The sequence below is a fragment of the Harpegnathos saltator genome, unplaced genomic scaffold (assembly GCF_003227715.2).
Source record: "Harpegnathos saltator strain DR-91 unplaced genomic scaffold, Hsal_v8.6 scaffold15, whole genome shotgun sequence".
NCBI classification, from domain to species: domain Eukaryota; kingdom Metazoa; phylum Arthropoda; class Insecta; order Hymenoptera; family Formicidae; genus Harpegnathos; species Harpegnathos saltator.
Genome location: NW_020229928.1, coordinates 487,933 through 513,351, shown reverse-complemented (window position 1 = coordinate 513,351; position 25,419 = coordinate 487,933). Strand labels below are relative to the sequence as shown.

Genomic DNA, 25,419 nt, shown 5'->3' with positions numbered 1-25,419 from the left:
CTGCCTGAAAACATCTGCCCGGCCGCACGCGCGCGCGGCCCTGCAACCGTCCGTCCGACCATACCCTGCGAGCTTCGGTAAGCTCGCCCGCGGTTCTTCCCCCTCACGCACGTGCGTGTCGACCTCGCCCCCCGGCTTGGCGAGTTCCGTCGTTCCACTGCGAATTCTCTAAGCGGTGCGCGATGATCAGACGCAAGGACTGGATGTCGTGAGAAAGGAGGCCTTGTACGAGAGACTTGGTGTACAACTTGGAGTAAGATATATTTTCCATAAATCGTGCACGTCGTTCGATCACAAATCGCCTAGAAAAGTTCGATTCTCTCCTCTAATTGTATAAATCAATCGCACTTCTCCGCCGACGCAGTCTCCCCGACGACGACGAGCGTACCCGGCGCCGAGCACGACGCATCCCTCGTTCGTGCGCAAATGCAAACAGAAACACGTGAATTCGCGCTCTCTCTCTCTCTCTCTCTCTCTCTCTCTCTGCATGGTACACGTGTTATTATCTAAGGCTACTAATGAGACGAGGAGTCGCAAGCGCGAGCGCCGAGTACGCCGCGGGAGAACCGACTCCAACACTCGCGCTTAATATCACACTGCAATATCAGATCCGAGCTAAACAGTTCGTGTAAAAATATATGTGTCGTACATAAATATAGGAATATCTCTTTGTATAGAACAAACGGTGGTACGGTGTACCCTGTGTACCTAAACGTACACACGACACACAAGCAAACCACACGGCTCGAGCGCGACTCGCGTGAACATCGTCAGCGAGCGAAGCTGACGACCGGCGATTCGTTGGTCGCCCCGATGCGATCACTTTCATTGACTTAGGTAAACGTCGCCTTGTCGCTTCGGCATTCTCCGAATGCAAAGGTACAGGCCGACGATGACCATGATGAGCAAAGGAAGCCCGAGGCCGATTGAGATTATCATAATCACTAGATTGGAGAATCTCTCCTCGGGTGGTGTGCCGTATCCGATAATGAAGGTCCTGCGCGAGAAAAAAGAAGAAGACTGGATTAATTGGGGATATTGGAGCTTGGTATTTCATATTGTTGTTGTCTCAAGCGACCGCTCACCATGTCGAGTAACTCGTCTTCCTGTAGAAACCGTCTCCCTTCGAGCCGAAGGAAACCGTGACTTTCTGTAGAAGGAGAGCGTCTGTGTCTTTTCCGTAGTAACAGTAGAGCATGGAATTGTCGATGGCGTTCGTACGATTCGACACCTTCTTCGGAGGATACTGCATTGTCTCCGTGGAACTGGTTACCTCACGCGAGCCGGTATTGTACGAAACCGGACGCCACTGCAAATACGCTCCGGCATTCAGCGCGATGTCCAAGTCCTTGTAAGGCGGCGTTCTGACTTCGACCACCTGGAGACGAACACCGATTTCAGAATGTGTGTTATAATTTCGTTTCCAACTTGAAACGAGAAATATATGCGACAGCGAATAGTACGAGTTGGTTCTCTGCTGGAGATAACAGAAGCTTACACAATCAAGCTCGAGCGTTGTTGAGACAAGGAATCGGTATCTATAAATGGGCGATCATCAAAGATCCGGAGCTTGTAAAATACCATTTTTCATAACCTCATTTGCCTTTGAGTCGCGCTATTTGGAAATAAAAGCAAAGTACGCGTAACAAGAATTTAAATTACACTTCGACATGAGAGTCGATTAAAACAGCGTTTCCGCTGGAACGCGATTAAACAGTCCACTCGGCGTCACCTGACGGTATTGTGAGAAAGCTCGTTACGCTTAACAGGCTTGAGCCTCGGCTAATCGGGTTCGAGTCTTGGCTAATTAGTTCTGAAGCCTCCGCTACGAGCCGCCTCTGTTCTCTTCAATGAGAAACCGAGGTCGGAGCACGGAACAGCGACTAGACTAGGTGGCCTTATTACTTTTTAGTACTACGACTCAACAGCAGGTCAAAAGATTTCATTCTCAAGTATTACGTGTCAAAAGGCCTTTCCAATTCAAAATGCGCGCGACTGAGAAACCGATCGGCGAAACTTTTACTTTCCAGTCCCGAACACGATCCCGAACGGTCGGACAGACTTTTGCCTTCGCTTATCAGGTAGAACCAAGAATCCTTCTTCATGATGAATCATAATACGGAAAGCTGATAAATTCCAAGCAGGATAAATTTCAAAATAATACGTGAATACTTGAAGCAAGTATGCGTGCATTAAAGTCAAGTGCTCAGCGAGGAGCAGCGAAAAAGTCACTCGAATCGGCAAGCATCGATAGGATGACGCGAATCGTTTAACGAGGAAAACAATAAAATATCGATCAGCTCATCGCCCGTTCCCGCGTGTAACTTGTTACCTCAAATATACCCGGAGTGTGCTCGTCGTCCAGACTCTTTTTCGGATCGACGAACATCGGTATCTCAGGATCACCGCCGCCGACCACGAGCAACTCAATCGCGAACCTGCTCCTGGAGAAGCTCGCGTTAGTCTGTATGTCATCAAGAATGATGTCCACTTGCGTCGAATTCTCCGTGTGCAACATATGCGGCACTATGTCCGAGTGGTCGACGGTGCAGAATCCTCGCAGCTGTAAAATCGCAAAGAGAGAGAGAGGAAGGCTTTAGCCGGGTGCTACGTCGTGCGAGTCGTGAGCGGGACAAAAGGAAGCCAGAGGATTGCGTTCAAACTTGAAGCTACTGTTGTCGCGCAATCGATCTCATTGTCACACCACGTGTAATTATTTCCGCATGCATCGCTATGTACTACTGGGAAGATGGAGAGAAGAGTAAAAAGAGAGACAGACAGACAGAAAGATGCGCGATATTTTCTCTGGAATGCTGCTCAAAATACTTTACCGAAAGCTTTATACTCCCGTATCTGCTGATATTCTTAGCTGTATCGTTATAAGAGTTACCCTCCATATCCAGGTAGACAAACTCGTCAGTTTTCGACATGGACACAAGCCGCCAGTAGAAATACTCTGGACGCAATACGTTTGTACTGGCGACGTCGGCAGTGTCAATCAGTGCCGTGTCATTTACGTCGTTGAATTCGATAATCTACGGGCAGAGAGGATCGATTAGCGTTATCGAACGGCGCGTCGATCACCTAGACACGCTAGACACGCACGGTTCTCCCTAATCGAGCGTTAATGAGATACAACAATCAGCGCGACGCACGCGTACGCGCGCGTCAGCGCGGAATCGGGTCAGCAGATGGAAGCTGCGCGCGCGATTATATCCAGACGGAACGCGATCGCGATTTCTCGCGCGCGTTAAACGCCAGTAAATTAATCGGGATTAAAGCAGCGTCATCCCGCTTCGACGTTGGCGTACCGCGCGCGAAATTTCCGACTCGCTCGCCGGTCGACCGGTTGCACGCACGCGCGAGCGCACGGCACGCTTGTTTATACTCGTTGATGTACAAGCTTGAAACTCGTTGTAAAACATCCCGTTTCGTGTGCGTCGGTTGACCCCAAAAGCGAAGCGTGCGCGACCGACGAGCGCGATCAAGCCACCAAATTCGCAATTCGCTTAAATAAAGCTTCTCCACCGACGTGCACCCAAAAAAAAGTATTCTATTTGTAAAGTTGTGATTTTTCTCACAATCTCATATTCTAAACGAAGCCTTTTACAGAAAAAGGATTGGTCGCTTTCTTTCGATTAAAGTAAACTAAATGCATCTAAAATTTGCTAGATATTATTCTATTTCCTCTTATCTCAAGAGGATTTCCTCTTATCTCAATTAATTTTCCTCTCATATAAAGAGGAATATGTTGATTCGAATGTCCGCTTATTAATATATATATATATATATATAATTTTTTCAAATTAACCAGCAAGAATAAAGTAGAGTAAAAATAAATAATAATAATAATAATCCTCTTAAAAAAATATTAAATAATCTGTGTGTAAGAGGAAATTTATATTAAAATCAACAAGATTTGTATTATACATATAACATGTAATTCCTCTAACTTTCAGAATAATGTGTTTATAATATTTTCCTCTTAGTTTCAGAGGAATCCTCTTGAGACCATGTATAAGAGTAAAATTCTCCAAAATTTAGATGATTCCGTTTGTTCTGAAATTATTCTTTTTTGGATGCGTGGATATTGAATCGACGGCGTGCTATCGACATTGCTGATAGACTGGAGAGACAGGAAGTTTTTAAAAGTCTGGACATTTTCCACCGACCGCGGTCACGCGGCGAAAATCGGCGATCAAACGGGCGCGTCCTCGTCGAGAGGGTGTCACCTTATTCACTATCACCCCGAAGACGTAGACGGGCGGCTCCGAGAAGTGGATCGAGTTCTCCTGCTTGTCGAGATAATCCGGCCAAGTGATGTTGAGCCAAGCGGACGACGACGTGAGCGCCAGCAGCACGGACGGCCTGCCGATGGCGAAGTCCCATAAGTAATGCAGCGTGTCGTTCGCGCCATCGGCTCTGAGGTAGAGCGTCGTCACGTTCTGTCGCTGGCAGTACTCGTCGCAGCCCGGATTCACCCACGACCGTAGCTGCGGAGACGAGGGTGGATGAGCAATCGCGGACGTGTCTTAGCGATTCACCATGGGTCGATTAGACACGCGCGCGCTCACGTATGAAGACGTACATCAGAGTGCGTCAGAGAAAAGCGCGTCATTCTGAAGAACGTTCAGAGAAGCGACCGCGCGGCTTATTTTTCTGCACCTCGGCAACGCTTGTGTCTTTAGACCGCAGAACCCTTCCTCGCAATTAAGATATATACGCGTCATACATTTCAGGAAAGGCTCATTGTCATGTGAATCAACAAAAGACAGGTTTCTTCTTTTCGGCTCGAGGTGACAGGTTTTCGAAAAAGAAAAAAAAAAATACGTCACGCGAGGGAGCGCACAGTTGTAGATTTTTATTTCCTTGAGAATTTCATTCAGCGTCCGTGAAGAAGGAAGTGCAAAAAGCGCGTCGTTATCGCGCGTAAATCCGAGAACAAGGTTCCTGAAAAACGACAAACCGGTCAATTTCGACCGCTTTGGTAGTTCCAGTGTTAACGGATGGATGACCCAGATCAGTGGCGGATTATCGTGGCCGACCGCGACGGAGAGACGGAGAACGGACGGACGGCGGCCTTGTCGTTCGCCCCCGTGTTCTCCTCCCGTGCCGCCCTCCGCGTCCGCATCATCTCCGCCCAACCCTCGAGAGCGAGAGCTTACAATGAGCGTACGATTATTGCACAAAACGACGCTGCGTTAATGCGCGCGCGCGCGCGACCGCGTGCGGCGAGCTCGCGTTTACGCTGAAGACGGGGGACACGTTCTCGCGAGCGAACAACGCCGTCGACGATATCGCGGTGACACCGTCGACAAATTACTTTCGTTTCCCCTCTCGTCGCGACGACCGACAGGCGGGAAGCTCCGCACGCCGACGTCCACGGCGAGTTAGCGTTGCTTATTCATTAATTCTCCGATGCGATCGATATCGAGCCGAGCGGTGCCGCGAGCTGAAGCGCCAACTCGACATCGCGCGGGTTTGCCGCCGTTTGAAACATTCGTCACGGCAACTCGCGTCGTCGCGCGCGATTAACGGCCTCGACGCGCGAGAGAATATCGGAGAAGCCACTTATCGCGCGTTTACGGGAAGATTAATTGCCGATTATCGTGCGTATCTATAGCGGAAGAGGCCGTGCGATGTAAACAACCAGCGAGACCGGGAACTCGGAGTCTCACGGTAATGCCTCGTCTTGCCTTACTTCTCCCGCATCTCGACTGCTCCTCCGATCACAGCGTTATTCGCCGGTGCAGGGGAACCTCGCGTTCCTGACAAACGTCAGCGCTCACGGCCGCGCCGCGCACGCATTTCGAGCGGCCGTGTTCTTAGCCCGGCGCGCGGCGATCTGGGTCAGGTCGGTGCCGGGCGGCTACTTATGTGAATCACCCGTACGCGAGTAGCCAATTTATCAATAAATCCACCTGTTTAATAATTGATGAAACTATAATAAGTATACCCAACGCGCGCGCGCGCGCGCGCACGGTCGGAATTTCGGAGCGCAGACCGGAAGTGAGAGGTTACGAAAGAGAGATCGGCGGTGGGCCCTGCGACGACAACACGCCCCCCTGCTGCTCGAAGAAATAAATCACTGTGAGTAATGCGATGAAAGGCGCGCACAGCGTGCTGCGACGTGACGCGACGCGACGCGACGCGACGCGACGGAGTCTAGACGAGAAAACAAACAATGCTGAGACGGGAAGGTTCAAAGTCGCGTGAATGAATCACGCGCACGAGACCGCGCGCGGTCGTTCCTTTTGGGCGCGATCTCGGCGGAAATTCACGACGGCTGCACAGCGCGAACGGACGCGCTCAGCGTCGCCCGTGCCTGTCGCGCCACGAGGTTCGTCGGGCTTTTCGCCGCAACGATGCCGCCGATGCGTTCTCTACTCACTGTGCGACGCGTGGAACAACCCGGGTTCACCAGTGCGACGAGCAGCAGACAGAACGCCAAGACGCTGGCCATGCCTGACGTCGTCGCGTACCACTACGACGTGCAAAACACACACTGCCAGTCGACCCTCGCCTTACCGTGAATGCCGTGACGCTACTTCGTGCTGACTACTGAAGCACGCTCGCTCGTGGGAACGCGGGTTTCCCTTCTCCCCCCTCTTTCTCCTCTGTCCCTCCTCTCCCCCTCTCTCTCTCTCTCGCTCACTCATCTTTCTCGTGCTCTCTCGCCGAAGAAACGCCGCGTCGATCAGCTTCAGGAAACGAGCGGTGGAAAGCGGCCGGTAAGTGCTTACCACTCGCGCTGATGGTAAGAGAACAAGCCTCTTTACCGACTCACCCTTCCATCGCTCCCAACGCAGCAGTTGCCGCGCAGCAATGGCGCCCGACGCGCGCTCGCATTCGTACGGAATCGATGGCGCGCGTCGCTGGTTTTCTCCGTCCTCTCGCGGAATCACCCGCCGGGGCGGGTCGTCGGCTTTGGTCACGAAGAGATATGATTTCTTCAACAGTAGAGTGAGTCACGTGTGATGAATAACGATAGTATGCGACGCCATTAATGTATCGCGCGCGCGGTGCAACGCACTCGTCGAGACATTCGCACAGACGGTCTCAGCATGATGTAATGATAATAATCATCATCATAGAAAACGATATTACGTCCCGAAGGAAGTATACTGCTTATGATATTACATCCCAATTTCCAATTCTTCATGCGCGAAGGTTATCGCGCCGGTCTGTGTGCATCGCGGTAGCGCGATCTCAACGCGATCTCGCCAAAGTCATCGCGACTAACGGCCGGTTGTTCCAACCTCTTGGTAAGTTAACTGACAGTTAAGTCGTATGCTTGTCTTTGTCTAAATTAAAGGAAAAACAAAGATAAATATATGACTTAACTATCAGTAAACTTACCAAGGGCCGGTTGTTCCAACCTCTTGGTTGGTTAAGTTAACTGATAGTTGAATCATATAGGTATTTATCTTTGTTTTTACCTTAATTTAGACAAAGACAGACATGTGTGATTTAACTGGCGGGTTAATTTACCAAGGAGTTGGAGCAACCCGCCCTTAACGCCGGCGAGTTCTCGCCGGTCGATGTACTTTCGCCTCTGTCGCGAGTTCCGCCGAGTTCGCCGTCGTCGCGGCCGAATTTGCGATTACGCGACGAATCCGCGACAAATCGATCCCCCGCGGATCGTACTTACTTGCTTACTTACTTACATGTGTCGTCTCGTTATTGTACTTACCCGCGTCCTCCGCGAGCACGCATGCACGCACGCACGCACGTCCCGGCAGCGTCGCGAGCGCGCGTGCGATAATAAGCGGTGCTCTTGAAGACGTTTTTAACGTCGGTGCATTGTAAATATGTAATATGAGCCGCCTTTCGCGCCGAGAGAAGGAAACTCGTACCCCATTGGCCGTCGTATTCCGCCAACGGTGGTGGAGTTACCAAGCCTCGACACAGTATCCTGTGTATGCAGTCTCGTAATCCTGCTTTATACTCTCTTTTTTTTTTTCTTTCTTTTCTTTACATGTATGCCTTACCTCTCGTCTCTCCGCCTTGAGGCCTTGAGACGCGTATTAAAATTCATCGTACCCGTGAAAAATTCTCATATCGTTGCCACGCCGTAGTCGGCCGCGCACGAGCGCAGAAGTTGTTCCTTCTTCCTCCCGCCCTTCCTCTTTTTCACTCTCTCTCTCTCTCTCTCTCTCTCTCTCTCTCTCTCTCTCTCTCTCTCTCTCTCTCTCTCTCTCTCTCTCTCTCTCTCTCTCTCTCTCTCTCTCTTCCTCTATTAGAAACCCGCTAGAAATATTCAAGAAATGTTGCAAGGTCCTCGTCGGGCGTGTCGCGACGCGATGATTCGCGCATGGAAGTCGCGCGATGGGCGCGATCGCAGAAATAATCGCAATCCTCTGATCTCGCTCGCGATCCTGAGACTCTCCGCTCGAGGTCGCAGGTCGCGCCGCGGCGAAGTGATCGCAAGCGCACGGAGACATCGTCCCCGAAATCCGTCGTGCCAAAATTACCAGGCAGAAACAACGAGTCTTCGCGGCTGCGAGAATGGAAAAGGAAATAAAAAGACAGAGATAAAGGGGGGGAGGGGAGGGAGAAAGGCCGGAATTTCCGACGGCAACCGCAAATTATGAAGAAAGGCGTTGCCTTGGACGCGCGTAACGTAATTGCGGTCAATTATATTGCCTTACGGGCCGGCTCACTCGCATCTCCACATCACCCTTCTGTGACGGCGGCGATAACGCGACTCGCGGGCGACGCCGATCGGTTCGGGACACCGGGTACAGACTGGGGAAAGAGAACGTGCAAAAAGAACGTTAAGAGCGCGCGCAGACTGCGACCTTGACCGAAGCGGTGTCCGCGCGCGAGGCGCACATACGTGCGTCCGTCTAGCGAGTCGAGGGGTTCCTTCCATTCCCTCTCGGCTTCGTTGCCGAGAGTATTTCTTTCTCGATGCAGAGCCACTTCGTCGAGGACGTCGTAACCGCCGCCGACACAAAATGTAAGGCACGCTCGAGACGAGCCGAGGCGGCCGGCACTCTCCGAGCGCTGCACTTTTCGAAAGTTTGGCCGCGTCCTCGCGGCCTGGGAGAAATCTCTAGACGAGGACGAGCACGAATACGAACGAGCGTAATTACGGGAAGTAATTATGTCGAGGGAAGACGTAATTATAATTAAGCCGAGGAGAGAAGCGATAAAGCGTCCGGCGTAGCGCCTTTTGGAGAAGGAGAGGAAAGCCTTGCCCGCTTGTTTTTCCTCGTCTCGGCTCGACCGATCCGGACGCGTCGGGAAATTTACACGCCACCAAATACAGAGCCGTTTAATTGGCGTTCGCGATCGCGCTTGGCCAAGTCAAGCTGGGAGAAATTTCCCTCACCACGGCTAGTCGGAGGTGACTGTGCGAGGACGACGTTGAGAACTTATCGCGACTTATTGCAGAGCCAGAGCGGTCGGAACGGCTGAGCGAGAGAAAGAGAGAGAGAGAGAGAGAGGGGAGGGGGAAGAGAAAGAGGGAGAGAAAGAGAGAGAGAGAGACTCAAGGTCAAGGCCAGTCTGCGGGCACTCCCTTTCGCGCACGTATCGACAGTCGGCCGACGATCGGCCCTTCGATCGGACGAGACGATTTTTCAAAGATGTGCGCGCGCGCACGCGAGAGAGAGAGAGAGAGAGAGAGAGAGAGAAAGAGAGAGAGAGAGAGAGAGAGAGAGAGAGAGAAAGAACGCGATCGCAGGCAATGCTCTTCGACGACTTCGCGATACGGCGCTGAAGGTCGTCGCGGGAAGTCGAGAGATCCGCGGGAGAATAGAACTGTCTCGCATATACCGGGTGTCGCGATCGAAAAACAGGTTTCTCTCGGCCTTCTCGGACACGCGCCCTTTGCGATTCTTTCTAAGGAGAGCGACCGGAGTATCGGCGACAGGTCGACGTCGTTCAGACGCGACTGTCCATTTTTCCAAAGACGAACCTTCGCGCGGAATCTACTCACCACTACAATCGCACATACGACGGTATTTATTCTCCGGCCGACTTGTCCACGAGGAAACGTCACGCCGGAAGCTCGACGCTGTCCTCTCTTCGCTTCGAGGCCGAGAAAGACGCACCACGTGCATTCAGTCCTGAACGTACCTGTCCGATCGCCGAGTTCTATCAATTACTCCTCGAGAAGCCATTCCGCGCTCAGGAGCGAGAGAGAGTTCGTGAGAGAGAGGCAGAGAGCCTCGTCTGTCCGTTCATCCTCCGATGTTCGTTGCAGGTCCTTGCAGGAGGAGGAACAGGAGGAAGAGGCACGCTCTAAAAGTCGTTGCCGGCTGCAGAGATCGCGAGACAGCGTTTAGCGTTTAGCGTTGAAAAACGCGCGCACTCGCGAGCGGGAGCTTTCGTGACGCGCGCTCTGCGATACTGAAGAGCGCCAACGAGCACGTACGCATGCACGTATGTACGCACGTACGCATGCACGTACGTACGTATGCACGCATGCACGTATGTACGCACGTACGCATGCACGTACGTACGTATGCACGCACGCACGTATGTACGCACGTACGCATGCACGTACGTACGTATGCACGCACGCACGCACGCACGCACGCACGCACGCACGCACGCACGCACGCACGCACGCACGCACGTACGCACGCACGCACGCACGCACGCACGCACGCATGCACGCACGCACACACGCACGCACGCACGCACGCACGCACGCGAGCAGGCAGGCAGGCAGGCAGGCAGGCAGGCAGGCAGGCAGGCAGGCAGGCAGGCAGGCAGGCAGGCAGGCAGGCAGGCAGGCAGGCAGGCAGGCAGGCAGGCAGGCAAGCAGGCAGGCAGGCTGGCAGGCAGGCAGGCAGGCAGGCAGGCAGGCAGGCAGGCAGGCAGGCAGGCAGGCAGGCAGGCAGGCAGGCAGGCAGACAGACAGACAGACAGACAGGCAGGAAAGCAGGCAGACACGATGCAGGCGGGCACCGGCGAGATCGAATTCGAAGGCGAGCGCGATAATTGCACCCGGCGCGACGACCGAAAGACCTCCGACTGCACGTATAACTCGCGCGCGCCTCGCCGTCGCTGTCGCCGCTCGGCTGGCGCGTCGCCGCTCGTCGGGGCGAACGAAAAACGGACAAAGAGTCTTCTTGCGGCAAGAGAGTACCCGCCGGTTCTCGGCCAATGAGAGGAATCGGCAACGATCGCCGTACCGGCCGGTTAACGTTCGAACGGCCGCGCAGCGCAGCGCAGCGCAGCGTAGCGCCGCGCGATCCTTCGCGAAAAGGGGCGAAACAGGTAAGGAGACGCTGCTTCCCCGCGAAACGGGGGATCCGGCAGCGCGAACAGAAGCGGAGGAAACGGCCGCGCGGCTTCCCGCCGATCGACGGGGGAAAAATTGCTTCCCTCGCTCGGGAGGGAACGCGCGCGCGGAGGAATCTCCCGCGAGGGGAGCGCGATGCGATGAGAGTCGTCGCCGCGACAAAGGAGCGAACGAGAACGCGCGAGAGGAACGTATGAATTTTTCGCAAGAGCGAGGGAGACAGAGAGAGAGAGAGAGAGAGAGAGAGAGAGAGAGAGAGAGAGAGAGAGACGTCGAAGATGGAGAAGCCGAGGCACGAAGAAAAGCGAGAACTGATCGAGCTTGAAGAAGCGAGCTCGTAAATCCTCCCGCGACCTTCTTCGCGATATCCCGACCTTCGACGCGAGATCGGGACCTCCGCGAAATCGTCCGTTCGACGTCGAGCTGTCGAGGGATTTTAATGAAATGTCGGGCGGATTTTAACGGACTCTCTTACCGTTCTTCTTTCGAAATTTCATCAGATCGATAAAGGGAGAAGAGGCGTTCATCGCGGAAAAATCGCTACGCTATCGAAGGTAGCGGATACTTTTCCGATGCCGTTCCTGCAAAATTGCAGAACACGCATCACTGCGTTCCTCTCTCCCCCCTCCCTCCGCCCTGCTCTCCCTTGCCGCCGTGCGATCTGCATAACGATAAGAAGGAAACGATGATGCACCGTCGACAGGTGCAACGTCGCAGAGTCGACCGCGACGGTTTGACTAAGATGCGATATCACACAGATGTGTATGCGCCGAGCGTGCGATGCGGATTATTAATTTGGTTCACAATTCTGTAACGTTACACCGAGCTCATGGGACGTGACGCACCGCTTTTACTTCGGCTACACCGCGGCTACTTCGGCAGAATGTTAAGGAAGTCGATCGAGCGCGGTTAACATCGGCTACCGCCAGGATACAATTATGCACTCGTTAAGAACTCGTTACGTCGCATTGTCATCGTGTTCGTGCGACGTCTTCAACGACATCAGGTCGTCGTAAGTGTCGTGCGAGGCATGGCAATGTGAAAAGTGAAAGCGAGTTTGCAAACGCGTCCGATGCAAATCGGCACTTCCCGAGTACTTATGCAGGTGCAGCTGACGAGAGTGACCGTAATTCGTCCATCTTTCCGTCACTTCGAGGTGCGCCGGATTTTTATTCGATAAAAATCTTCCCTCTCTCTCTCTCTCTCTCTCTCTCTCTCTCTCTCTCTCTCTCTCTCTCTCTCTCTCTCTTTCTCTTATTCTGTCTTTCTCAACACTAGAACTACCGAAGATTGGAGCAAACTGTTTTCACGGGAACGGTCGAAAAAACAGATTTTCGGAAAAATATGTTTTATGCGAGGGCAAAAATGCTTATTTATTTCTTTTGGCTATATTCAATGTCCTTTGAAAATATAAAATGCATCATGATGTTTGAGTAGTTTAAATTTGTGAGTAATTTTCCCGACAGATACAAGCCGGTCATTTTCGGACCGTTTAGCAGTTCTAGTGTTTTAAGCCCATTATCAAACTAAATATGAGAAAACGAGGATTACGTTTTAGATGTTCCATTGATGATCGACTACTTTGAACGTTAATTCATTTCTATTCTATTCTCACGATTAGTCAAGTCCCAGTGTTCCATTCGCAACCTTCGCGAGAGTTTTGCTCCTCGCAAACAGCTTTCTACGAACAAACGAACGAACGAGCCCGAGAAAGGAAACGTTTGCATTATTAATATGCGCTCCAATTTGCTACACGGATCACCTGTTGGCTCCGTTCGTTACACCGAGTTCCAAGAAGCACTTGATGTCCTCAAGAGGCCCAGACTTAAGCATAATCGAGCTCTATCATTTCCCAGGCTACAATACCTAGAAGAGGCCGGCGAGAGACCAGCTGTACCCGCACTCAATGTCACTCGGCCGAGACCGCTGCAGGAGAGCATCCGATGAGCGCGAACGAGCCGCGGTACCGAGCCGGCACAAAACGGCACGACGACGATGATGATGACGATGGCGACGACGACGAGGGCAGCGGCAAGGACGACGGCGACGAGTAGACGACTCGGATGAGTAACAGGTAAGTAAAAGCGCGTTACTGCACTCGCAGGGCGGAGACGCGTGTCCTCGACCGCGACCGCCGTGGTGAGTTTTAAGAGCGCAAGCACTCTCCGGTCGAGCACTCCGCTCGAGCACTCCGCCATCTACGGATGCACTAGACCCAGCATCGAGCTCTCTCTCTCTCTCTCCTCTCTCTCTCTCTCTCTCTCTCTCTCTCTCCCCCCCTCTCTCTCTCTCTCTTTCCCTCGTTCGTCCTTTCTTTCGCTCCCGCGCGGCTTCGCTTCTGTATCCCTCGCGCCGCGGCCGGCAGGAATCACAGACAATTAATCATAAAAGGCACGAGTGTTTTAAAAGCGGTCCCGCGCGTGTATTGGTCCGCTCTCTCGCGGTGGTAGCAGTCGACGCCTGTGCGACGACCGCGACACGCATAGAAAAAAGCCCCGAGAGGGGAGGGAACCGTAGGGCAAGAGGGCGAGGAAGCGGGTGAGGGCGAGGGCGAGGACGAGGACGAGGGGGAGGAACGCGGAGAACCGGTTCTACGGGGGGTTCTCTCTCCGATGCCTCAAGCCGAGCGCGATCCGTCTGGGTTAGCTCTCGCGACTCGCCTCGCCTCGACTCCCAGCGACTCCCGCGAGAGTGTCTGCGCGCTCCGGTGCACCACCTACCTACCTACCTACCTACCTACCTACCTACCTACCTACCTACCTACCTACCCACACACCTACCTACCCACCTACCCACCTACCTACCTACCTACCTAGCTACCTAGCTACCTACCTACCTACCTGCCCATATCTGCCTACCAACCTGCCTGTCTACCTTCGAGCGCGAAGAGCTCTCGCGGAATTCTCGCTCCACGAGACCTCCGAGTCGCTTTTCTCCAAGGGGATACAGACAGAGCCGCGCGGACGCGGACGCTGCGCGCTCTCGAGATGCGGCGCGACATCGCGCAGCTTCCGTGAAAATCGTCTGGCGCAATTTCGGCAGTTTCGCGATTTCACTGGGGACGCAAGAATGACGGCGGCAAGGGGAGGCGGGAGAAAACGGAGCGGGAAAGTGCCGCGGCGTTCTCCCGAGTTGCGCGGTTGCGTTAAACCGGAGATTGCGCGAGATCGGCGAGCGAAGTAATTGCAAACAAGAGAAAAAATCTCCCCCCTACCTTGCAATCTATCCCTTGTAATCTATCCGCGCTGGCGAATACGAGAGAGATTCGCGCCCGCGTCGCTTTCGACGTTGTTCGACATCGCGTTCGGCACGTTTCGATCGAAAGCGTGCGCTTTTCAACCGGGGTTTCGACCGGGCAAAAAGCGATTGCTCTTGAAGCGAGAGCGAGAGCGAGAGCGGGCGAAAAAATATCCCGAACAAAGAGGCGCCGCGGCATCATGAAGCATTCACTTCGAGAGCACGCCGAAGACGACGACGAGCCGCGAGGACGTATGGCCGCGTTGGTCTCGTGGGTCGGTCCGACGTATCGCGAGCTGTAATCTGGACGCACCGCTCTGACATTTTGAAGAATCCCGATGAAGGATGGGCGCGAGCCGCATACTTTCGGTACGGCGCGACGATGCGACGAGCTTTAATAAGCAGCAGGATCGAACGGCCGCGAGGACGCAAGCCGAACAAAGCGACGCGCATACAGATAGGTCTGCCCTTTGTAGCCGCGCGCTATCTCTCTCTCTCTCTCTCTCTCTCTCTCTCTTTCTCTCTCTCTCTCTCTCTCTCTCAGCTTACCTCCCTCTCGCATCGGGCCTCAAGTACATCTATCTATCTCTTCTCGACGCGTCTTAAGCCCAGATAACGATGATACGCGCCTAAACGCCGCGTTCGTCGATCCTCGTTCGTTATCGAACTCGTGTTCTGTCGAAAGTGCCTGCTAACATAACTCGGCAGCGACAGGCACCAAGCAGGTTCTGCCAGGGTGTCTCATTTGAATGAGAACTTTTATTTTAATTTACTGGTTAATTTGAATTGGACAGTCGCCGAACGACAGATCCCGCTCTGATCGGTCTCTGCCCCATCAATCTGTCCCATCGCACTCTGTAAATACAACAGATCCTGTTGCATTTCTTTCAACAAGTAGAAGCTGATGAAATTTTCAGCAAGTACTGTGCAACATTTTGCTTCTACAGCTTTAGCCGGTTAGAAGTGTCTTGTCGAAGAATCACGACCCCGACATGAAGGGTTCCGTTCCACTTTTCTAATTCCCCGAGCTTCTTCGGCGCCTCGCTCGCGCGTTAGCTCGATTCGTCGAGGTTCGATGAGGCAGAGCGACGAGAGGCTCGCTTTTCGAAAACGAAAGCTCCGCCCTCCTCGTGATTTCTCTCCGCGGCTGCGAGAGTCTCGCCGAATATGCAACATGCATGTCGTGAATCAGAGAGACGAATGCACGAACCGCGAGTCGCATTCCTGCACCGGCAGGATGATAAGTTCGCGCGGGCGAGCGCATATACGTGTATGTATGTGTGTGTGTGTGTGTGTGTGTGTGTGTACGCGCGCATTACGAGGATCGGTACGTACAACAGCCGGCTTCGTCGGCCCCGGCACTGACCTTGGGCGCCGAGTCTCGAGCATCGGCTCTCCTCGGCGCGCCGTAGACGCGAGCTGCTTTAAAAGCAGCACGCTCGCTCCTTTCATCGTCGTCGGGAGAGGAGTGCAGGGGTGTACTCCCGAAAAAGCTACCACCAAGTTGCTGGGTGCACGGCGGGTGCGCTCTTCGTCAACGACTCTCCGGCGCAGCTATGCAACCGGCAGGCCGGAGCACCACCCCGTCGCGGCATCCGCGAAAAGACGCGGCAACTGCCGTCGAACTCCGTAAAAAGGATAAGAAAGAGGCGCGCAGGTAGACGCGCAAGGATATCCAGGTAGAACTCGAGAGGGATCTTACGAGCATCTTACAGGCGATATCAAAGTAAATCGAATCGCGACCGAAAAGCGACACTCGTTTTACACTCGTTTGCTCGTCATTCCGACGAGTCAAAGTGACGTGACTCTTTTTTCCGCTTGGAGACGCGCACGCAGCGATGAGAGAGGTTTATGGGCTGTGAGATTTACTATTGTTTTATGGTGGGTTAATTGTGCATAATTGAATGGAGAGAATCGGTGATTCGCGAATGATTTCGCTGACGAGGAGAAGACTTCGATAGAATCCTGATCTGCCTGTAATTTTGAATGGTGTTGATGCATCTACATGGTAAAAGGTTGCGACAAAAGTCGAATAGTTTCATACATGACGTTTTCATCGTTGTGATTTTCATTCGCGATCTGTAGTTGCATGCTAAAGTTAGAAATCGGAGTTTCGAGAGAAAAAAAGCTGCAGAGCGCAGTCGAGGCGGCCGATCTACGCGGCGCGAGGATTCTACTTTGGTCCCAGGTGCATCCCAATCCGACTACACTCCTGCGAAGGAGAGTGCAGGATGAGTTTCTAGCAACTCTTCCATCGCTGAATACAAAGTCACAAAAAGTTCTACGCAAGTTCGCGCTCGCCAAGCCGCTTCCCAGTGGCGGCCGAGTCCCTCGGCGGCGCGGAGAAATTATTTGAGAAATTTTCAGAAAGCTCCGGCGACACGACGCTGATTGACACACACACACACGGAGAAAACAATCTCGTTGGTGCAGCTAAATTTTCCCATTAGCGAATTCTCTTCTTTCCGTGAACTTTGTGAAGCTGTGAAAAATACATGTGTGCGACTTCCGGTCGCGAGACAAATTAGGATTACTCTCGAGCGGTTGTAATTAGCGCTAAACATGGACATCGACGAAGTCTCTAGCCTCGCATCTGCCGATGAACAAGGCCTCCCTTGTCTGTCGCGAGGAATCCCGCTCAATAGCGTGTCACCTCGATTAGCATTCGTCGTTCCTGTACGACGTGCGATCGCTCGTTAATCTCTGCTTAGCTTTTGACAGCGGAGAAAACTCAGTGACTCTGACGTAGCTCTATATAAAGCGCGAGCGGCAAGATTCGCAGGAAGATCGATGAGACCAGACTCGCGACGGGCTTTCAATAGTCACCGTTGATCTTTGCGTTCAATTACTCGTAGAGAAAGAGTGTCGACCGTTAGAAGCAGAATCCCGTCTATTGAGCGAGTGTCTCCTCGTGATATCGGTGAGTTACCTAGCGATTATCCAGCGAAAGTCCAGATAATCCTTTAAACTCGTCTCTCCGGCTCCGGCGAGAGAGAGAGAGAGAGAGAGAGAGAGAGAGAGAGAGAGAGAGAGAGAGAGAGAGGACGGCGAGTGTCTTCTTCTTGGGCGAATGTTGCAATTAGCAAGCCGATCAAGTGTGACCAGTGATTTGCCCCATGATGCGTCCACGAGTCATTCGAGGACTTCGCGTTGATCCTTGACTCTCTTCACGAGCAGGTCCACGCAAAATCGAACGAAGTGAATCCGAGTGGGTCGTCACTCTCCTCCAGCTCTTTGATCTTTCCCAGACGTGACAGAGTCCCTCTATTATTTCATTCGCCTACAGTCTGTCAGTTCTTCAATTTACGTTTCTCAACGATCTCTGCTTGCAGAGCCTCAACAGCTGATCTCGAGTGAGCGACGAACAGCAAGAAAAATCCGACAGGATCGAGTTCGCGGTAACGAGCGTCAGGCTATCGTTTGCGAGTTTGCGTACGCGAAGTTATTACGGATCTACGGACAATTCCGATGGAAAACTTAATTTTTCCGACCAACGACCTCCCACCGCGATTTTGGACTATTGCAGATCTGCGGGATCAGTCTGTCGACGAAAACACAGCCGGTAACACTTTTCTCCAAACACGACGTAAGACCTCCGTAGCTCTACTCCGATCGTTAACGAGATGCAGGAATCTTTCCGGTTCTTCCGGACATTTCGCGGTAGAATTGTAATCACGAGAAAACGAATCGATCTCAATCGAAAAGTTCGCCAGACAGCTCTCCACGTAGGACTTGCCAGATTCGGAGATTGAGAATACCGGACGGATCTCGGAACAGACAAAGGGAAAACCAGAACAGTAGTCTGCAAAACTTCTGTTTTCAAACGATATACTAACAAATGAGAAATATTTCATTATCCGGATAATCGACGAATAATATGCTTTGAATATCAGTCGAGCGGCTGGAGAGATTGACCGTGAGATCCGGACAAGTCTGGTCCCACGTTGGAGCTCGTTCGGCCGGATATCCTCGGCGGCGATCCCGCCCGATAACGATGGAACCGGCGGGGGCGTCCCGGCGACGCCAGCTGGGGAAGCCACCACGTCGCGGCGGCGAGTCTCCGCTCGGGGCTGCTGCGGCGGCGGCGGCGGCGGCGGCGGCGCCGGTGGATCGTTCCGCGCGTACTCGAGCGAGCGAGCGAGCGAGCGAGCGAGCGAGCGCAGAACACAATTCCTGCTGGCCGATGGAAAGTTGGCTGGCTCGCGTGTTGCCCGTGCCATAGGAATTTCAACGGGGATATAAGTATAAGAACGCGGAGACGGGGAGTCGTTCACGGTAGTGTGAGGCACAAACGCGCCACGGCACCACACCCAGAGTGCCCACAACAGTTGCGACAAGAGACACGGCCATGCGCGTCGCGGTGATCGTGAGTACCCAAAGCTCATAGTGCTCTCCGTCCGCCCGCGCATCCCCCTCGGCTTCGCCCCGCGTCGCGCCCCGCCCCGCCGCGCCGCGCCGCGAAAAAAGCGCCGATTAGAAACATGGGGCTGGATAAACTCGCGGGGGGCCCTCCGTCTCCACGGAGACGAGATTTCAGTCCGCGAAATCGGCCTTCGAGAGAACGTCTCTGCGTTTCCGACATCGGCAGCACCACCCCTGCGCGAGGGAGAAATGATCCCTTCGATTTCCATAGAGGACTCGGTGTGGGTTCAGTGTTCGCGGTGTGCGATGAGGGGGCTCGCGCTGCGATGTACCTTGAGATGTACCTTACCGTAGAATTAAGTTACGCGCTTGGGGGGGGGAGGCTTTCGCGGAAATCGGGAATTCGCAAGTTGGCCGGCTGAACCCCCGCTTTCGCGTTTCGCTCACGCGTTTCTCTCGTCGTCGCTGCTTACCTGAAATTCCGCTGATCACCTGTGGGACTAATGAGCGGAAACGGCGGAAATTCCGAGGGAGCAACGGGAAATTTGAGCGGCCAGAGCGCGTCGTCTCCGTCGCGTTCGACCACCCGCGCGCGCGACCCATCGCAAAAAGTCGTCGCGTAACCGATACATTAACGAACGGCGCGCCCCGCTCGGGGAGGGAAAGGGGGACCCTCGTCTGCGGCGGCATTCTTCCTCGGCCGCGCGTGCACGCTCGCGACTCCGATTGTTCGTGTTGCGAACGAGGGAGAAGCTAAAAGGAGATTTCGAACGGGAGATCGCGCCCGCGATTTTCGCTCGCTCGCGGCGAGGCGCGGCGCGGCGCGGCGGCCGAAAATCGCGCGGGGAACGCGCGGCGCCGCGGCCAGTGAAAGCGCCCGTTAAGAAAGTCGCGGGCAGATTTTTAGCCGTAGAGCCGCGCTGAAACGGCCGCGCGTGCTTCGACTCGGAACCGCGGGCTGAAGAAACGAATTCGCCGTGCGACTCGATTCGCGCTGCTCGCTCGCGGCCGTCCGTTGCCAGGCCGCTCCGGTGCATTCCAACGAAAGTCACCGGAACCGCGCGCGCGCGAGGCGAACTCCTCGAGCGCGTCGCGTTGCTTCCGTCCGAATCTGCTGGACGCGCGCCGCTTCTCTGCTCCGTAATCCGTCGCCGTGAGTCCGCAATTGCCGTGGCGAATAGTTAAAATTGCGCGCAGCCCGCCGCGAACGGTCTGCACTCTACGGCCGGCCTCGGGACGGAATTCCAATCGCAATTTCACGCGTCGTTTAACGCAGGAAATGTGATTTTCATTCCGTAAGCGCTCCTTCACGGCCAGACTTCCGCTCGCGTTCTGGGAGCCGCGAAAAACGACCCAGGGCCAATTTTGACATCTTCGATCGACTCGACCGATCGAGCGGCAACCGTGATTCCGCTCAATTCTGCTTAACGACAAATGGTCGATTGGTCGATTCCGATGGGATAATCGGCCGATCAAGTTAATCGGAGATGCTGAAATTGCTCCTCTGAGATGAGAAAGACGGAAAGCTCTCGACGTAGTCGTTCATTGGTTCACCACCTGGTTAACAGCTTGGCAGAGACTGCACGCGAAAATTCGTGTGACGCGAATAAGAGATACATGAAAAAAGTACATTAATTTTTCATCGTCGACGAGGCTGAAGAGGGGCCACGCGTTGGCTGAATGAATCATCGACGTTCCGCTTGCCGTTGAACAATTATTTTACTGTATTGTATTTTATACAATTCTCGCACACTGCGATTTACCGCGCGCTATAACGGCTGATAAGACTCTCATTTGCTTTCCTTCTCGAGCGCTTGTTAAGTAAACTTCGAGTTGAGTCAACGGTGATCGAGCGGATTTGTTCTGGCTGAAACGAAAGCTGAAGTGGAAAAGTCGACGAGCCAGGAACACAGTCGTCGAGCGGGTCGCCCGAACGCATTACATTCGACGATTTTTCACTTGTCACGCATCTACGCGTTACGCGTTACGCATGTCTCTCTATTTATTTGTCGTTACGTCCTCCACCACGACTATCGTAATCGTCGCCATCGATGCGGTCGCCAGCTTTTAAATGTCAGCCGATTAAGCGTACGGTTACGCGCGCGCGCGTGTATTTATTGCAGGATCGGGAATGTATGCATTACGCGACTTAAGGCCCTCGGAATCGAAACACTTTCTCTTTTCTCCCGCGCGACGCGGTCGATTTTGCGTATGTAACAACATACCTCTCTTGCGTCGCGCTGTTTGTAACGCGCCACGAGACAGAGCGAGAGAGCGAGAGAGCGAGAGAGCGAGAGAGAGAGAGAGAGAGAGAGAGAGAGAAAAAACCAGAATCTCGATGTAGAACGATGTAGAACGAGTCTGGCATAACGCGTCACACGCGAGCGTGGCAAATAATTCCGCCACGCTCGTTGCCGTTCATTGATTCGCGGGTCTCGCGAGGTAGCGTGCAGAAATTTTCGCAACGGCCACGATCGGCGAGCGTAATCGTCGCTTACACGCACGAACTTGAATCGGCGACGCGATTATCGGTGAAAATTTCGAAACTTAATGACCCCGATCGCCGGGGAACATCAAGCGCAATTATCGAGCGATCGGCGCACGGTCTTAGAAAACAAACGCATAACGGAAAGCAAATCGCATATTTCGTCGAGCAAATCGCGTGCGCGCGGGAGAATGTTGATTTCCTTGTCGGTATCATCGAATCGGGCCTGGGAATCGACGTTGTTACGGTTACAAGTCACTTTCCCCGGTAACTACGCACTTAGTCATTATTTTTTCTTCATTAGTAATAGATAGATAAAACGGTAACACACAATTGCATTTTTGCGCAACGATAACGAGTACAGCCGTTTACTTTGTAGCTTTGTAGAGTGCATTCACATGGAATTAATGGCGGTGAGCCGTGAGAAATAATGTCCGCAGAATTCGGTGAAAATGCCGGGAGGGAATGTCCGCGCGCAAAATCTGACGGAGAAACCGACGGCGGTCGCAACGACCGTCGTTACTTGCTCTTGAGCAACGAAGGCGGTTAAAAATGAACTTTCTCGACCCTGCGTGGAATGTTGGCACAACGTACGATACCGGCAACAGCTGCCGCTAACATTTCCTTCCGCGGGCATGGAAGTCGTTAAGAATCGCCACGGTAGTGAATCCGTGGCGCTAAATCACGCCAAGACTCTTTAGATCGACGCTGCGCCGCCGCGGCCGCGGCGAGATGGAGCGCGGAATGCGGCCATTTAATAACGCTCTGATTTAATAACGCCGCGCAGTGAACATCCGGAGAGCCCGAGAAAGTGAATCAACATCGAATCGCGACTTGAGCAACTTTTCGTTCTCTTTTCCAGTTGTTGGCGTGCGTCGCCGCACTCTGCTCGGCACAATTCCAGGACGGACAAAGGAGCCTACCGAGTCCGATACGAGCAACCCGTTATCAGAGATTACCGCCGCCTCGGCCAAGCAGCGGGCCGCAATCTTCGATCTTTCCCAATCAACGGATTCGTAGACCGATCACTTTCAAGTAAGGCTCGATATCATCGCACGCTTGGTCTAAAACGCGAGATAATACCGTGTGTGCGGAAAGAGAGACAGGGAGAGAGTTTAGAAATCTCGAAACACTCGTTTACTCGCTGCTTATTTCGATATGAAACATCTGCTTGTACGTACAACTGACACAAGGGTGAGCGAGAGCCAGCGCTGTTTCTCGCGCGAAAGGTACGAGAAAAAAAATATGCTTTTACTTTCAATTCCAATTACGTCTCAGTCTCGTCTCTTGGACTTTCCTCTCACGGAGGATTCTTCAGGAGAGAGTCCTGACGTAAGACTGAGACGTTTGACGAATTGAGTGGAAGAGACAACGCTAGCTCTCATTCGCCTCTGCGTTTGTTATTTGATTATATATATATATATATCCGAAGAGGCAGTTTATTTTATACGGTCTGCTTGAGCTTGTACTTTATCGTTTATCTATTTTTGACACATGCCAGTACACAAAGTCGGGACACGTTCTTCAACGGTATGTTGAGAGAATAGCCGAGAGATTTGCCGACCTTGCTGGAAAACTCAAGCGGATGAATTATTAATGGCCACTGTTGTTAAAAAATCCACGCGATCTACAAATGCGAAAAGCCATTGGAAAGGTGGGAAAACCAGTTTGACCGCTGCGCTCAATATTTTGTCTAAGAAGTGCAAAATAAACCGGCATATCGCCGTTAATTGGTCTAACGGACAAGCCAACTTTAATGCTAAGTCCGTCCGATCAAGCAGGACATCGAGCAGGAAATGATCGACATATCGACGGAGATTATCGGTGTGTCTGTGAATATTACCGGATTACGTAACGTTAGAGCACGCAAAAATTGCCCGTAGCGGCGCAGGCTCGCAAATTAGAATAGGAAAGACCGAGCAACATTTGATCAGAGCGCCTGCCGCCACAGTTCTAAACCGCAGATAAATACGGTAAACACGTCTGTGGAAAATCGTTTTGGAAAGCTTAAGACTTATCGAAAACTGGAATGCTATTTTATTCTAAACTTGTCTAAATTTCTCACTTATCTAAATGCCCTCAAAGACTTCCTTCCCTTCAAGAAAACATTTTAAGAATATTTCATTTCATATATTGTGTTAATAAATATGAATGTCACAAGTATTTAATTACTCGACCGTCAAATGGCTCAATGGTGTTTAACGTTACACCTTGTATGTACCAGACCCAGAGGTGCCAGCGACGACGCACCCGGCACTTTCCGGCCGCTTCGGCCGAGCCTGCCGATAGCACCTCCGTTCGCTCAGCACGTGAAGCCGGTGAACGAGGAACCAGAGGAGGAGGACGTGGCGCGCGAGAGTACGCGCGAACGCGACAACGATGACTCCCGCGATCACAGTCAGGAGCCGGAGAGCGAGGAGGAGGTGAGCGAGGAGAACCTGCCGCCGCGTCCTGCGTCGAATCTCGCGAGGACGCCTCCCGGTGGTTCTCCAGCGCCGGTGTTGTTCCGGCCGGTTCAGTCAGTGACACCGTCCAGCATCCGAGGAAGCCCCGCGACGCCACCGCCGCCGCCACCCATCCAGTACCGACCGACGCAGAAGCCGACGAAGGCGCCGCGGAAGCAGGTCGTCGACGACGCGTACAAACAACCGATCAAGCCGCCGCCCAAGCCGGTGAAACCGTCCCAGGCTTACGAGATCCGCGGCAAGAAGCCGGTAGCGCAGGTACGTGCGTGTCCTGAGCGGTCGAGGCCGCGCGACAGGCGAAGATCGGACACGGAGAGAATGCCTGAGTTTTTTTTTTTTACAACAAGTTCTTTACAATCTTGCCGTGTTTTCTAGCGGTGCAGGTATAGGTCAGTATTATCAACAGACAAGACTGCGGACCGAGTCTTGGTAGATGGACTACTCGACAAGTATCTTGAGTGTCTGTCTACCAGATCGGTTAACATGTAAAATTTGACAGCAAATATATAAGATCGGATGAATAATAGATGAAGTTGCCAGATTTTATGGTAATGTTTGCTACGAAATTCTCTCGGTGGTAAACGTCGCCCGTAGCATCGGCGGTAGCGACTGACAAAAAGATTAACGCAGGAGTTTTGAAAGCCGAAAGGTGAAAGCCGGAATCATCGGGCGTCGTGCCCGTTTTTTATCGTCTCACGCACCCTGGAATAACTCATAAACGCACGGCCGGGAAACCTGCTCGCGCGTCTTACATAACGCGTGTCGCGCTCGAATTCGTCAGGTGACACGCACAGCGTGCCCAAGAGCGCGCGCTTTAAAGCAGTCTGAAATCCTGCGGAATTCGTAAGAACGCGTTGGACCGTGAAATAGCCGGTGCGTGCGGCTTACGACTGTTTCTTTCTTCCGGAAAGGTCTCCCAACTAGCAATCACAACGTGCACTTTTACAGATCGTCAGGCGATATCGACACGACAACGCGGACGGTTCCATCACGTGGGGCTTCGAGAACGACGATGGCTCGTACAAGGAAGAGACGATCGGCGTGGATTGCATAACGAGCGGCAAGTACGGATACATTGACCCGGACGGGATCCGGCGCGAATACACATACGAGACCGGGATCAGGTGCGACGAGGAAGAACGAGAGGAGGAGGAGGACGGTTTCGTGGACTATCAAGAGAACAAGTTGGTGTTGCCGGACGGCAAAACCATCGATCTCTCGTCGATGGGCAAGAAGCAAGCGCGCCGGCCGCAGTTTCAATACAGAAATTAAGAGAGGGCACCCATTCTCGCATTCCACACTCGCCATCGTCGTCCCCGTCGGACTTAGATTGTAACTCTTGCGAAATCATACATCTTAGAGTAAACGAAGAGAAGAACAGAGTTAACGAGTTAAGTTAAGAGGGATCAACAAGTGGAGAGAAGTACCGAGAGCTCACCACTAACGTGCACTATAACTCATGTGAAATCATTTAGCGTGTAAATTAGACTTAAGAAATAACTTAATAAAATAACTTAATAAAACGAGAAGTTGGTAACATGCTCGTCAAGTTCAATACAATCATCAAGTTCGGTCATCGCGCCGAGACGCGCGGAGGTATCGAGGCAATC

The 25,419-nt window shown here is 52.9% G+C and overlaps 2 protein-coding genes across 2 annotated transcripts; one reads left to right on the top strand and one right to left on the bottom strand.

Annotated features, from left to right (window-relative positions):
- Nucleotides 1-236: 236 nt before the first annotated feature.
- Nucleotides 237-6,576, bottom strand: LOC105181100 (glycosylated lysosomal membrane protein). Its single transcript, XM_011137640.3, has 6 exons — nucleotides 6,392-6,576; nucleotides 4,233-4,493; nucleotides 2,832-3,035; nucleotides 2,333-2,563; nucleotides 1,086-1,378; nucleotides 237-997 (listed from the first exon to the last, which is right to left on the bottom strand). Exons 1-6 carry the CDS (start codon nucleotides 6,461-6,463, stop codon nucleotides 826-828), a joined length of 1,233 nt encoding a protein of 410 aa, XP_011135942.1. The 5' UTR covers nucleotides 6,464-6,576; the 3' UTR covers nucleotides 237-825.
- An 8,121-nt stretch (nucleotides 6,577-14,697) lies between these two features.
- Nucleotides 14,698-25,153, top strand: LOC105181130 (proline-, glutamic acid- and leucine-rich protein 1). Its single transcript, XM_011137708.2, is given in 6 exon segments — nucleotides 14,698-14,772; nucleotides 18,628-18,795; nucleotides 18,798-18,863; nucleotides 22,207-22,379; nucleotides 23,569-24,067; nucleotides 24,758-25,153. Coding segments are annotated over 6 exon segments (1,305 nt in total). The 3' UTR covers nucleotides 25,082-25,153.
- The last annotated feature ends 266 nt before the right edge of the window (nucleotides 25,154-25,419 follow it).